Source organism: Metopolophium dirhodum, chromosome 2 (assembly GCF_019925205.1).
Source record: "Metopolophium dirhodum isolate CAU chromosome 2, ASM1992520v1, whole genome shotgun sequence".
In the NCBI taxonomy this organism is placed as follows: domain Eukaryota; kingdom Metazoa; phylum Arthropoda; class Insecta; order Hemiptera; family Aphididae; genus Metopolophium; species Metopolophium dirhodum.
The window spans coordinates 37,931,255-37,945,288 of record NC_083561.1 but is presented as its reverse complement, the minus strand read 5'-3'; the positions used below and the strand labels follow the sequence as shown (position 1 = coordinate 37,945,288).

The 14,034-nt window shown below is 32.3% G+C and overlaps 1 protein-coding gene across 2 annotated transcripts in view; it reads right to left on the bottom strand.

Moving 5' to 3' along the window:
• Positions 1–9,385: 9,385 nt before the first annotated feature.
• The window catches only part of LOC132939834 (uncharacterized), a 48,313-nt gene continuing 43,664 nt past the window's right edge, over positions 9,386–14,034 (bottom strand). For both annotated transcript variants that reach the window (XM_061007230.1, XM_061007231.1), the window contains exon 7: positions 9,386–11,322. In XM_061007230.1, the coding sequence (XP_060863213.1) occupies positions 11,115–11,322 (208 nt within the window). In that variant the 3' untranslated portion in view covers positions 9,386–11,114. The remainder of the gene's footprint in view (positions 11,323–14,034) is intronic.

Below are 14,034 nucleotides of genomic sequence, written 5' to 3'. Positions count from 1 at the left end.
AAAACCAGAACACGAATTGGTTTAGAAAAAAAAAATAATAATAACAATAAGATCTATTAAGAAATGGGAGTTTGAGTAGTCTAAATGAGATATTAGTGATTTCGCAGAATTAGTAGGTACAGTAAACAACCTTAATTCAAAATATAATGTCGAACATGAAAAATAAAACGTTTATTTATGTTTATAGTATATGAAACGGGCGATGAGCTATAATTCAACTTACTCCTGCTATAATGATGTGAACAACTTTTGGACTAAACATTTACTTGTAATGTTTTCAGATTGAAATATATTATGGATGAGTTCACCGGACGCTCAATTTAAACAGTACAATATTTAAGCAGACTGCAATGAGCAATTCGCTATTTTTGAATGTACCTAAAAATCCATCTTCATTGAGGACACGAGATGCATAGGTATAATATATGACACAGACGGAACCGATTTAAATAAGTATATTGTATTGTATAACCTAACCTACATTTTGTATATAGTTTATACCAGGGGTGGACAAACCACGGCTAAGCGGCTTGCGTCTTAACATTTTTACTAATATAATAATAGGTAGGTATAATTATTCCTTTTCCTGCTCTTCTTAGTACATATTTTTCATTATATTGTGCAGTTCGCGACTCTCTTATCACTGGTCACCCCTGGTATATACTGTAACTCAGGGGCGGCTCCAGAGACATGGTTAGGGGGGGGGGGGGTGCAAGTCATAATTTTCGGAAAAATTCGATGATTTTTTTTGTAATTTTGTTTTTAACAGTATAAAATTGTTTAGAAATACAGCTTTTGGGGGCGCGGAACCCTGGAGCTGCCCCTGCAATAACTACTTACACTAATATTTTATTTCCGATTTTAATACACATTTAATTTTTTTGGATATTGAGTGTATTTTTGTATAATGTCTACAGGTACGTCGCACGGCGGCCATACTTGCATAGTTACATATTATATTCCGTAGAGAAAGAATAACATCAAACTATTTATCAACGGAAGGTAATGACTCAATATAGGAAAAACGATCAGACCTCGTAGAATAATTGAATCTTCATAATTTTTTTTTATTTGAACGTGGAAAACTTTATTAAAGTTACATAAGTTCAAATAACGCTGGAGAAAATTACGTTTCAAATTACTCAAGCATTAGTGATTACCTATTTAAACGTTTTTTTTCAATTTCTGAAAATATCGTTTTTATAGTTGATCTCCAATTTGACCTGTATAAAGTCTTCATCTTTTAAATAAATCTGACTATTTCACGAGATAGCTACAATAGTCATTCCTTCAGCGAGATAAGTTTTTCACCTACTGAAAACGCGTCGAATCCGACACCCTTCATCGGATATGGTGGTACGCTCCTCGTCATAGTGGCTGCTATCCAATATCTCAAGTGTATCGATTCATACACTTACTTTTTTCCTGAAGAAGTGTTCGGGTACCTAGTGGTGGGTAGCGCTATTTAAAATTATTATATTAAGTTCGATACACATAGTAAATGGATAATATCCGTCAAATTGTACAATATTATTTAATTTAAGTACCTAGCATAATATACTATATCATGTACTTGCTGTAATACCACATCAGGACCGGCAGACATCTGATATTGTATCTAAGAGTGATATTCGGAATACACGTTTACGGTATAATTCATTTATTATACCAATTATCGGGGTACATTACACTATGTAATATATACCTTATGACTATTGCCTAAAATTGTGCTTTGCAATGGTTTTTATAACTTTTATTAATTATTCATTTTTAAAAGCTGTCGACACACATATCCACTGGAGTAGTGTAGTTATTGCGTGCGCCCCGTATTCTACAGGATTCTTTCTCTTTCTCGATATGTTGGTATACTTATTCCTAGGTACTACAAAATATTATGCAGTCACCTTGTCACCACCACATGTTACATGTAATAATATAATATTGGTGGCCATGCCTATGCAAAGGTATATTATACATTGAATTAATTTGAATAGTTGTTAGGTATAAGGTATATATGATTAGAAAAACGGCGCCGCCATTATACCATATCACGTGCGATTTGGCAAGAATATATTTCAATTTTGACCATAATATGTTTAGTATAAACGTATGTTGTATGTTTAATACTGCTATAGTTAATAGTTACATCGTAAAAAATTGAAATAAAACTTATCGAAATGGAGAATAGCAACAGTTGTTATTATAAAATAAAAATATGTATGGTTTCAGTTTTTTTTTTTTTTTTTTTATTATTGAATAACCCGCGGCAACATAGGCCATTGGGTGTGGGGAGGGAACTGTAGGTTTTTAGATTGGGTAGGTTGGTATATGTGTGTGTTGTGTTTTGGCAGAATTTCTAATGTTCTATGGACGATGCACTTGTTCTCCGGACACCGTGACTTGCCCGAAGAAAAATGACGCCCGCGGCCGAGGTATCGAACCAGCGCCGCCTGCGTCGCAGCCGACGCCTTAGTCCGCTCGGCCACTCCGTCTCCCCATGTATATATATATACAATTTTTAATAGACATTCAGTATACACATATTATAATCATATTATTATATATATGTTGTATATTGTGTACAAAATTTGGCCTCATGCCCACCGTAGATACACCACTGTATGGTTTATGTCCAAATATAGTAAGTAGATATTTACATACGAATATAGGAGTCATAACAACAATAATATATTATTATGTTTTGTGAAAATTATCAGTATTTTTTATTTTAAGAGGATGTCAGCGCACTATTTGTTTTCTCTCTCTGGCCCACGTGCAACATAGACGAAACGCATTTAAGCAGAATCATTTTTTCTATGTTTTTAAGTAATCTTTAAGTAAAATCACAAATTACAAAAAAGAAAGAGAATAATATTTTTGAGGGAATGACATATCGGTTTGTCTAAATATTGTCTCAAAACCATTTAAAACATAATTTAAATTTACAACAATTTTTTGTTTATTTTGAAAATCGAATAAAAAGTTAAATAACAATAAAATATAAAATGGATATGTCATTCCCTCAAAAATATTATTCTCGATCTTTTTTGCAGTGGGTAATTTTACTCTAAGATTACTTAAAAACATAGAAAAAATGATTTTACGTTAATGCGTTTTGTCTGTGTTGCGCGTGGGCCAGAGAGAGAAAACAAATAGTGCACTGACATCCTCTTAAAGGGAAGGGGACACAGAATTTTTCTAGTTTCGGCAACGATACAGGTATATTCATATTGCATATAGTACCTATACCTACTCATCATTACCTATTACTTTATGATGACTCCTTGTTCAGAAGCACTCGTGAACTTCTTACTCAGACAATGTGAACATTTGAAAAATAAAAAAATGAGATGGCCATCAAACACATTAATTATTATCCATGTCGATGAAATAAATAGTGTTGAGTTATGACTTATGACTATAATGACAAACGAAATAAACCTTTTACAATTAAAAAACGTATTGCAAATAAATAACTTATTACAGACTCACCTATTGTCTTATATTAATAATATTAGGTATTTGTGTATACTGTAATACGTCTATTAGCACAAATTAATAATAATAAAAAAAAATATTTGGCGCAGGGAATGGTGAGTGGTGATTATAGCAGTGATAACTGATTAATAATAATTAGCTGGAAGTTGCAATAGACCCAAGAGAGTTGAGGGGTCTGCAGTGGAACACCATGAGCCTAATTTAATATTATACTCATCGTATGACAACTTACCTATAATGAGTGCAGGATCAAAAAGATTTTGATTTTATCAATAATTTCAATTAAATCGTGGTATACAACTATTTTTAAATCATCTGAAAACTATATCCAAATATAGATCCTTCGAATTACGTAGAAGTACTATTACGATATAGTTATATAATTCGTCCCCCGCCTCTAGATAAAGGAAAAAAATCACTACAATAATGATAATAATAATAAAAATTAATAGTAACAAACCCGTTGTACGCCCGCATTAATATAATTTAATATAATATAATATATTATATTATATATAAATTCATAAAAAGTATGTAGACAGTAGACATATTATGTCTATATGATTATATATGTATATATTAATCTTTAGATGGCGCGCAGGTACCCAGAAGGTCATTGCAAAGAATATTGCGGGGGTGGTCCCTGCTGAGAATATCTTATCATTTGATCCGCCTATGAATCACCATATATTATATAATATACATCCTACATAATATTATATCATATAAAATATTATCATACATGTATAAAGTTGTTCACTTGTTCCACAGACGCTGTATTCCGCGGGGCTTTTCCTGATCACCGACCAGAAATATCCCCCTCTATATAGATCATCATTCGCCGGGGCTCATCGTGCGAAACGAAATATGCAGCCGAAAATTGTTCTCTCGGCGAAAATCGGGCGAAGAATATTGTGCGTACAGTATTATAATAATATTACGTGTGTGTCAGCGTGGGAACGATATCGGGACTTTGATTCGGTCCGCAGAAATAAACAGACGTGTGGAATACCATTAATTCAAATAAGGATCCAACAGGTTCAATTTTCTACGTTAAATTGATCGCGTGCGGCGATCACACCTCGCCGCTGTATTCGAATTTGGTATGCAGTTCCATGATACGAATCGTATTATTTCCTAGACGTTACTCGTCTTGGGCTACAATGTCGCTACATACATAGGTATAAGGTACGTCAAATGGAATGATTAATTCACTTGATGACCGAAGAGGAAGGATCAATATTTCTAACGAATGTTATGAATTTATGATATTTTTTTATTTAGGAATGGTATAGGTATTCTTGTACATAGGAACAGTATTTTCTTGGAATGATATATACCAACAGGAATCGTAAGAACTAGGAAGATACTGGTAATTAATAATCAGTAAAAATAAATGTACAGAATACTCAGTTAGGAATAGTACTTACCTACCACTGTTAATTAGCATAATATTATTTGGCACTACAAACATCGGGGCAGACAATAATTATTAAAGAAGAATCTTATTTTACAGGACGGGTCGTATTAATGAGGACCATATTTTTCGGCAATACCAGATTTCTATTTATCATCATGCTGATTGGTATGATTCCATTAAATATCAGTTCAAGAAAATACTATAATCCCTCGTTTTTTTTTTTTTTTTTTTTATTTGTAAAGTTTTCCTGACAAAATCATCTAAACTTAGTTATATAAAAAACAAAATTTTGATAATCCCTCGTACACACGTAATATACCGTTCTTGAATTATATCATTCCGTGCGAATAACGTTCGATATAAAAAAATGATCGAAAATATTTTTTTCCTGTTAAATAATTTCCCGATTTGTACGCGGACTCTCCGGCTCGTATATAATATAAAAATACCTTCGACGTTTTCTGTCCACGTGTCCACCCAGGTACTTGCCGAGTGCCGGTCAAACGTCATAATATTATTATTATTATTATTATTATTATTATTATTACTATAATAAGTAATAACACATCGCCGCGATGCCTTTATCGAAGTCCATGTCTCGACGCGATTAACATGGGTACCTAATCTATTAGTCCAAGGAGAGAATGACAAAATTAATCTAAAATGCGTGTTTTAAATTCTGCAGCAGCACCGGTCGTGTCGTTTTTAATTAATTCGGTTCCAATAACAATTGAACGCGCGCACATTGGGAAATAATCATTAGTTTAAAATGACTATACATAAATCTCGGTTCGCGGATTTGTTTGCGTAAACTATTAACGCGATCGTTTCAAATGAAAAACGTATACAACTCGTGTTGGTGCCTACCTATATATTATTATATGCTGCACCATAATAATATTGTAACTATTTTTCAAATGAGTGGCTCTCTTGTTTTTTTTTTTTTTTTTACTGCATTTTTTCTTCCAATAATTATATACTATAATATTACAATTTATCGCTTTTGTAGTTAGGTATAGGTAGTGGCAAAATAAGACGTAGGTACTTTGCCTATATGATTCTTTAAAATTGATTTGATTATGGATTTATATAATGAACAAAAACTTCTGAAAATTCGGTAGCGGATGTATCTATATCGTTCAATATTCTTATCGTGGTTTGTAACAATATAATATAACATAATAGTCAAGCAACTTTTCGTCATTAAAAGTACATATTTTTTTTTTAGTAAAAGCGTTTAAGGGTCACAGGTCGTTGACTCTCGTCGCCTTTGTATTATTTTATATAGATCATATTATTGTGTGACCTTCTGAGAACGAGTGTTTAATATTAAATAAGTTTTTCTCAATTATTATTTTGTTTTATAAGCGTTTTTATTCTTTTACGACGATGACCTTTTTACGGAAGTTCACGCCATGGTTTTAGTATCTGACACACAATAATACGTCATAATATAATGCGAAGACGTTGTAGAGGGGCCACAGCACCAACACATTTGATCCTGAGCTCTGTCTACGCTGAAAAATAATAATATAAGTATAAAGTGTTGTGTGTTATCGAAACAGATTTATATATTATACTTATGACTCTGTGATAAACTAAATAAATTGACGTAAAGTGCGTATATGATTTTATTTGCCGAAAATTATATTATAATATACAATTTAAATAATTAAAAAGGTATCAGACAAAAAAAAAATCGTCACTTTGTGTGTGTAAAACGCATTCCGCATATATTTGATCAACTCCGCCCGCGTATAGATAATTATTAAATGATTTTTTTTTTTTTAAATTCCTCTGGTGGTTAATTATTGTTATGAGTTTATGACAATACCATATATTGTGTGCATCAGTAGTATGTACTGTGTTTACATAATATCGTTCTTCCACATGTAATCCGAGACTCCGGGGACCATATGGCTCGTGCGGGGATCAAGTAAATGTGTTATTAATCATTATAATTTACATTGTAAATTTGTAACTGCAGAATTCCTAGCTCGGCGCTTGCATATATTTGTACACAAATAAATTGTTTTGATGCATTAAAGTTTAGTTAGTGACTAAACCACGGTTATTACTTATTAATTATTATTAGGTATATTATCAAAACCGTTCAATATTATACTGCCCTATAATAAATATATATATATGTGTGATGCGTTTGGCTATATACTATATAATATTATTAAGTACTTGGTCAAATAATTTTAGTAATATTATAGAGGCCTGTCACCCCTGCACTTCTACGTATAATGCATATTGTATAGATATTTGAATTCCAAAATAATTCAGTATCATGTACTTTCTTTTTTACTATTTTGTCTGTTCTTATTATGTACAACCAGAAAACAGTTTTTACCTAAACCCTCACAAAAATGCGTACAACGATTTCCTCACGCCCGTGATACGTGGTAACGTTACCCCAGCTTTCCTAGTATGCCTATAACTATATTCAAATTGAACGTATTGACTAGTACACTAATACACTATACGGTTTTGCAATAGGTCTTCAAAATGTAATATTAAATAAAATAAAATCGAATAAATGCACAAGGCACAGCGAGTGTCTTTGTCCGGACTATCTATATATACCGTCTCGGATATGGATTCGGAGAAGTTTTTTAGAATGTAGCGAGCTTTATAGATTTAGTGTAGAAGACGATAAAGATTACATGACAAATATTATATTTTATAAACATACGTATTTACAAATATACGTAATATAATATTGCGTGAAAAATGGTAAAATTAAAAGATAAAAACCTGTTGAAATACAAATACTTCAGTAATCAATATGAGTATAAGTTGGACATTGATTAATTATAGCGTTGTATTAAATTTTGAAATAGTACATAAACATGTTTCTGTTATTTTATTCGAGTACTTTTTGTACAAGTATAATGAGAAATTTCGACGAAAAGTCAACCAGACCACCATAGTACCAAACTATAGTATTATAAAATATAATATGGGTTATAGAAATAATGTTTAATTATGCTTATCCAAATGCCTTTTGTGTACAGTCTACACCTAATATGCTAATTAACTCTCAAATCTAGTTTTCGATTAAATTAGATTAATTTGATTTACTTTACAGCCTATTAGTCTGATCATAGTATAACGCTTACGTGTAATATGGATGTGTTGAAATTATTATGACCATGTTTGATTACAACCAGAAATTAATTGCTAGAGAAAAAAAATGAACATAACTCTATTCGTAGTGATGGAGATCGATTTAAAGAGAAAGAGAGAGATATACTAGTACTACTCTCCACGTGGAGAAACATTAAAGAAAAAAAATATGGACTACTCTGATGTAAGGAATAAAATTGAAGCTCATGAGCTATGTACCTAATTCGACAATAATTTGTATTTGTATTTGTATTCACAGGGTATGCTCACCGGTGAGAGTATCTATATTTAAAAAAAAATCTAGTAGCAAGCTTCATCTATATAGATATTTTTCATCTGCAAGAAAAATTGAGGAATCATAGATATTTTTGATTTCAGGCGCGTACAGGAAAAAAAATTGAGGGGGGGGTTCACAGTCTATATATATATATAAATAAATTACACAACTTTTCATTTTCGGGGGGGGGGGGGGGGGGTTGAATCCCTAAAACCCCCTGTATACGTGCCAGGTTGATTTGCATTTCTATGACGATAAACAAATAGCGTTACGCAAAATCGGTAAGAAAAAAAATAGTTGTATCCAGCTCAAAAACAAATCTCCGATAAAATAATGAAGAGCATATAATATATTAATAATCATGGTAATTTGTAATTTTCGTCTTTCAGTATTAGATTTCGTCAAAACTATGTATAAATATAGGTATACCAAGTATATTTATAATTTCAAAATTAAATATTATGTCTAGTTACTGGATGATTATCAGTTACCACATATATGATGTATAATGTGTAATGGTTCTATAAATTTTAATTTCACCGAGTGAAATATTCTATCATGAAACCAGCTGGTTCTGAACGGCGTTGCCCGTGACACATCAATTGATGACAGGGGCTTTACTCTGTCTTAAACTCCGCAATTGAATGTAAACTATACAATATATTATTAAGTTTTTAACGCATTCGTGAATTACATACTTGGCCGGTTTTGTCCAAGAATAAATAATTACAGGTCTAAAATGATTTCCAGTTATAATAAATATTTCATTTTTTTGTAATCATATGGAAACCCTATCCCTATGTAAACGAGTTATTCGTAAGGGAACAAATCCCCGTGCGAGCCCTTCTTTAAAATGCAACATTTTAAAATTTGATTTCGAGCTAGTTTGAGGTGCATATCCTCGCGTATAGGATTACCAAATTTCACATTCATGAGTGTGCACACACACACACATACACACACACCCACACACACACACACACACACACACACACACACACACACACACATAACCTTTTATTAATTTAGATTATAATACAACAACAGAAAAACGATGTATATTATATAGGTGTGTATATATTTACGTCAGACAATATATATTATAAATTATAATCATCATTATACGATATTAACACGGGTATAATATTTTAAATAACAGTACAATTTTATAATAATAATATATAATTCACGTAGGTACATCATAAATAGTCTACTTATCTACAACGGTTGGGTTAATAATATTTAATATTAATTAATATATTATGTATAGATAGGTAGTATAATGATAAAATACAACACGTTTGAAAAATCTATATAATATTATATAAATAAATAAATAAATAAATAAATAAATAAATATATATTAATAATAATCATAATAGGTTGATTATGAAATTAAACTAAATGAACGATGGCACAACCTATAAGCTACATATTTTGAGAATACAATATAATATATAATACTATGACATGTACGAGACCTACCTACACGTATACCCATGTTATACGTGCCTACTAAAAACACTATAAATTACTAGGTAGGTACGACTATACAATAAATTATATAACTACGCTATTGAAACTACTGATATTACTGCTATTAGATTTTACTAAGACTACAACTATACATTTGTTTGCGTTTGCGTATTTAAATATATATATATATATATAGTAATATGTATAAATGTATAATATATTATGATCCGAAACGAAACAAAAAGAGAAAAAATACGTTTGACACAGTCCTCTTTTTGTTACGTTTCGGTGCGAATACGATAACTGTGTGTAAATAATAAATATTAATAATAATAATAATAATAATAATAATTATGACATTTTAATGCGTATAATAAAATAATAATATTATAAATAAAATATAATGATACGCTCTAGGCAGCGGCGTAATATCGTTGGCAAAGACGCCTCCAGCGTGAATTTCGAATGTCCCTATTCAGTGTATCGCGTATAATAATATTGTGCGTGTTGGGATGTAATTATTTAAACGACGTGGCGTACATAATAATAACAATAATTAGAGGCGGTCGTCGGACTCGGGGATCTGAATTTCCGGACGTCGTTTTTTATCGTGATTGTTTTGTGACATTATATTATAGTATATTATAGCTATAATATAGTCCTTCTTCGGTCAGGGGGGGGGGGGGGGAGGGGTCGATTTTTGACCGGCACTCGAGCGCCAGTCGAATAAAACGTGCGAGTGGTCGACGAGAGGGTCTCGTCGCAGATAACTCCGCGTAAATTGTCTCGATAAATCGCATCACGACGAGTCCGATAATATAATAATATAATATATATATCGTATTCTGCGTATATTGGTATTCGATTGCGTGCGACCCTCACGATCGGGTATAGAAGAGACACGAACAGAACACGAGTCCCGGTGGACCGCAGCTCGCGACACACAGCGCTGTTGCGGAATGGCGGTGCGAAGGTGATGTGGTGGATATGGGGGGGGGGGAATGGTTGGTAGGACGGGGGTTGTTGTTGCGGGGGGGGGGGGGGGGTCAGGGTAGGCGTTGGCGGGAAAAAAGACGGAAAAAAAAATCGAGTGAAAAGATTCAATCCGACGGCCGGGAAAGCTTTTCCGGACACGTCGTACACGCCACACGCACAGACACGCGCGCACACTTAAAATAATAATAATAATAATAATAATAATAATAATATAATATGCACAGACGAAATCCGTTCGGGTGACGATTATTCAACGATCATTGCGCGCGGCGGAGAGCGATAAATTCGCCCGGTTGATTGCGCTCAACCGGGTCACATGGCCAACGGTGCCGGATTCACCGTCACTTTTGATCCGCCGCTCGACGACGACGGCGACGACGACTTCCTCCGGTCGTCGTCGACCTCGTTGCCGTCCCTGTAGCTGTCGCCGCCGCCGCCGCCACCTCCTCCGTCTTCGTCGTCGTCGGCCGACACCGATTCGCCGTCTTCGTCCTCGTCGTCGGGCGACAGATCGTTTTTCCTGGAACCCACAGCAAACGATGCGTTAAAGTCGGTGTGATATTATAACACTTAACACAACATTATATTATTATTATAAAGGGATCAACGATTAATGTTTTCGGAGGGTCCTCTAAGAATTCTGCGCAAGTACTCGGCAGCCACCAGAGTCGTATGATATGTGCGTGTTATGTGCAAGGCAGGAATCAAAAATTGTAATTAATGAAAACCTTATTTAATTCGCCGGAAAAAAACAAATTTCCCGTCTGCGGGCCAAATAAAGTTCGTCCACGATAATAATAATTGCTTGCGGGCAGCCATTTGGTGACCTCTATATAGAGCTATATACAGCTTTATACGACAACCCCACGTGGTTGGATATGTGCCGGGACTATCAAAATTTGTTTTTTTTTTAAATTTTCAAAATTTGTATTCAAATTTTAAATGACCCAGTCCCTGTCATCGGGATTAATCCACATATCAACCCTTTTGGGCGTACCAGCAACATACATTATCCGCAGAGCGCGTTTGGTTTCTGCATGCGTTGTAACAGAAGAAATCAACAAAAATATGTTAATTATACAATTAATCAACTGCGCGTAATAACTTTTGTTGTAATATTTTTTTATTTTCTGTGTAACTATTATATGATTTATGACTATAAATAATTTTATTATAGTAAAAATATTTATCTTAACAATAATTATTACTATTAGTTGGTAAATTAAACATTTATTAGTATTTTTTGTTAGGTATACCATGACACATTGTAATAGCTATACATTTATATTATATAATGTGAGTCAACAACCGAAATTAATGCTTCAAAAATAATAATCGAAAATATTGTACATAATATAGGTACATTTCATTTTTCTGAACACTCATTAGTGTGTGTTTCCTAAGTTATAAATATTATAATATTACGATTCCCGATTTTGGATTCATTAAAACAATAAATGTAGAGCTCGCAGTCGCCGTTCGACAATGATAGTAGGTACATGAGGTACAATTATTATATTATTATGTACTAAACATTTTCGTTTTTTTCTTTAAGATTTTACAGCGACCACCGACCACTTAAAAATCAAAGACCTGGTGGACTGAAAGCGGCGAGGAATGATCGTCGTCGGTTTCACCGCATTGTTATACATTTATACGATGTATTATAATATTATATTATGTCTATTGTTCATTTTTGGGCACACGTTTAATAACCATCAGAGCAGCAGTCCTATGAAAATTAGATACATCTTTACAAACACGCGTGAAAGACACAATACATAGACACCGAACAAAACCACTAATAGATGAGATAACGTCGATTATGCATTTATTATTATTATATTGACGATGTGCTAGGTATCATTAGTGTGCAATGAAGTCGTTTTGAAAGTGAACACGAAAAAGTTATCGTTATTGTTATTTTTATAGATACAAAATAATCGTAGCACGACAATTTATTACTCATACATAATAGGTATATAAATTTAACGACATTTTCACTTGGTTATCAAATATAAAGTACCTATGTTTTATTATTCTAATGGCGTATACAATTACACCTATTTACGAAATAAATTGATGAATCGGGTTTTTTATTATTCATTCAATTTGATATTGTGCGCATTATAAGGTAGGTAAATATATTATCTGATAAAGCCATATACCTACATGGCCATGGTATGTACTATATAGTATCTATCATATTATAATCTCTCGTGAATCCGAGACTGAAAGAGCTCAAGTACATTATTTAAATATTTTATAGACCTGGATTCTACCGTAAGTAAATACCTTCAATTATAGCCGTTATCGTATCATTATAATAATATAATGCAATATTGCCTAATTATTAATTATTAAATACTAATATTTATAATGTCATGAGTCATGACTCTTGACTTTTGAGATATTATAGAATGAGAAATTTCGAAGCGATGGGCACGGAAAAAGTAAATACACTGAAATATTATGTGTATTAAGTATCTAACTCGTTTACAATAGATCATACGAGTAGCGATGTTCGCAACTACCTATAGTTTTACAGACATGACACATCTATTACGTTTTTAGATATTAATAATTTGATAAACTGACCTATAAATTTTATAATTTTAAAGTTATGACTTATGATTAAGTTTTAATTACTCATGTTTTTTACAAAATAATTTATCATAGTCGGTTTTAAAAGTGATCTGTGCGTGTTTGAAAGATCACAAACATGTAATCACGCGATTTTCAAACGTTGGGAATGAACATAATATAATATAAATATCAGAAATAATAACTCATTTCAAAAAAAGACTTCAATTAAATATTTGTATTTTTTTTTATCGAATCAAACATTTTTAAAATATGCCATACTTTATTCTGTAATTATAGGTATTTTTTTTTTATATCAAAAAAGAAAATAAATACAATATCACACAATTAACCCGATTGTTTGATATTATTTGCACAATTTATAATATATTATATGCATTCAAAATGTAGAACACAAACAAAAATATTCCATTGAAACGATGAAAAGTAAAAATAATATCAATTCACAATTGATTGATTTGGTTTTAAGGCTGCCATAGCTGGTACCAAGAACGGTGTTATCACCGATCATTATTTTTTACCCATAAAATTACATCATTTAATATTGTAGGTAGTAAATTTGATCCAGTTCAAACTGATAATATATTATAAATAATATGTAATGTCGTTAAAAAGTTGAATCGTATTA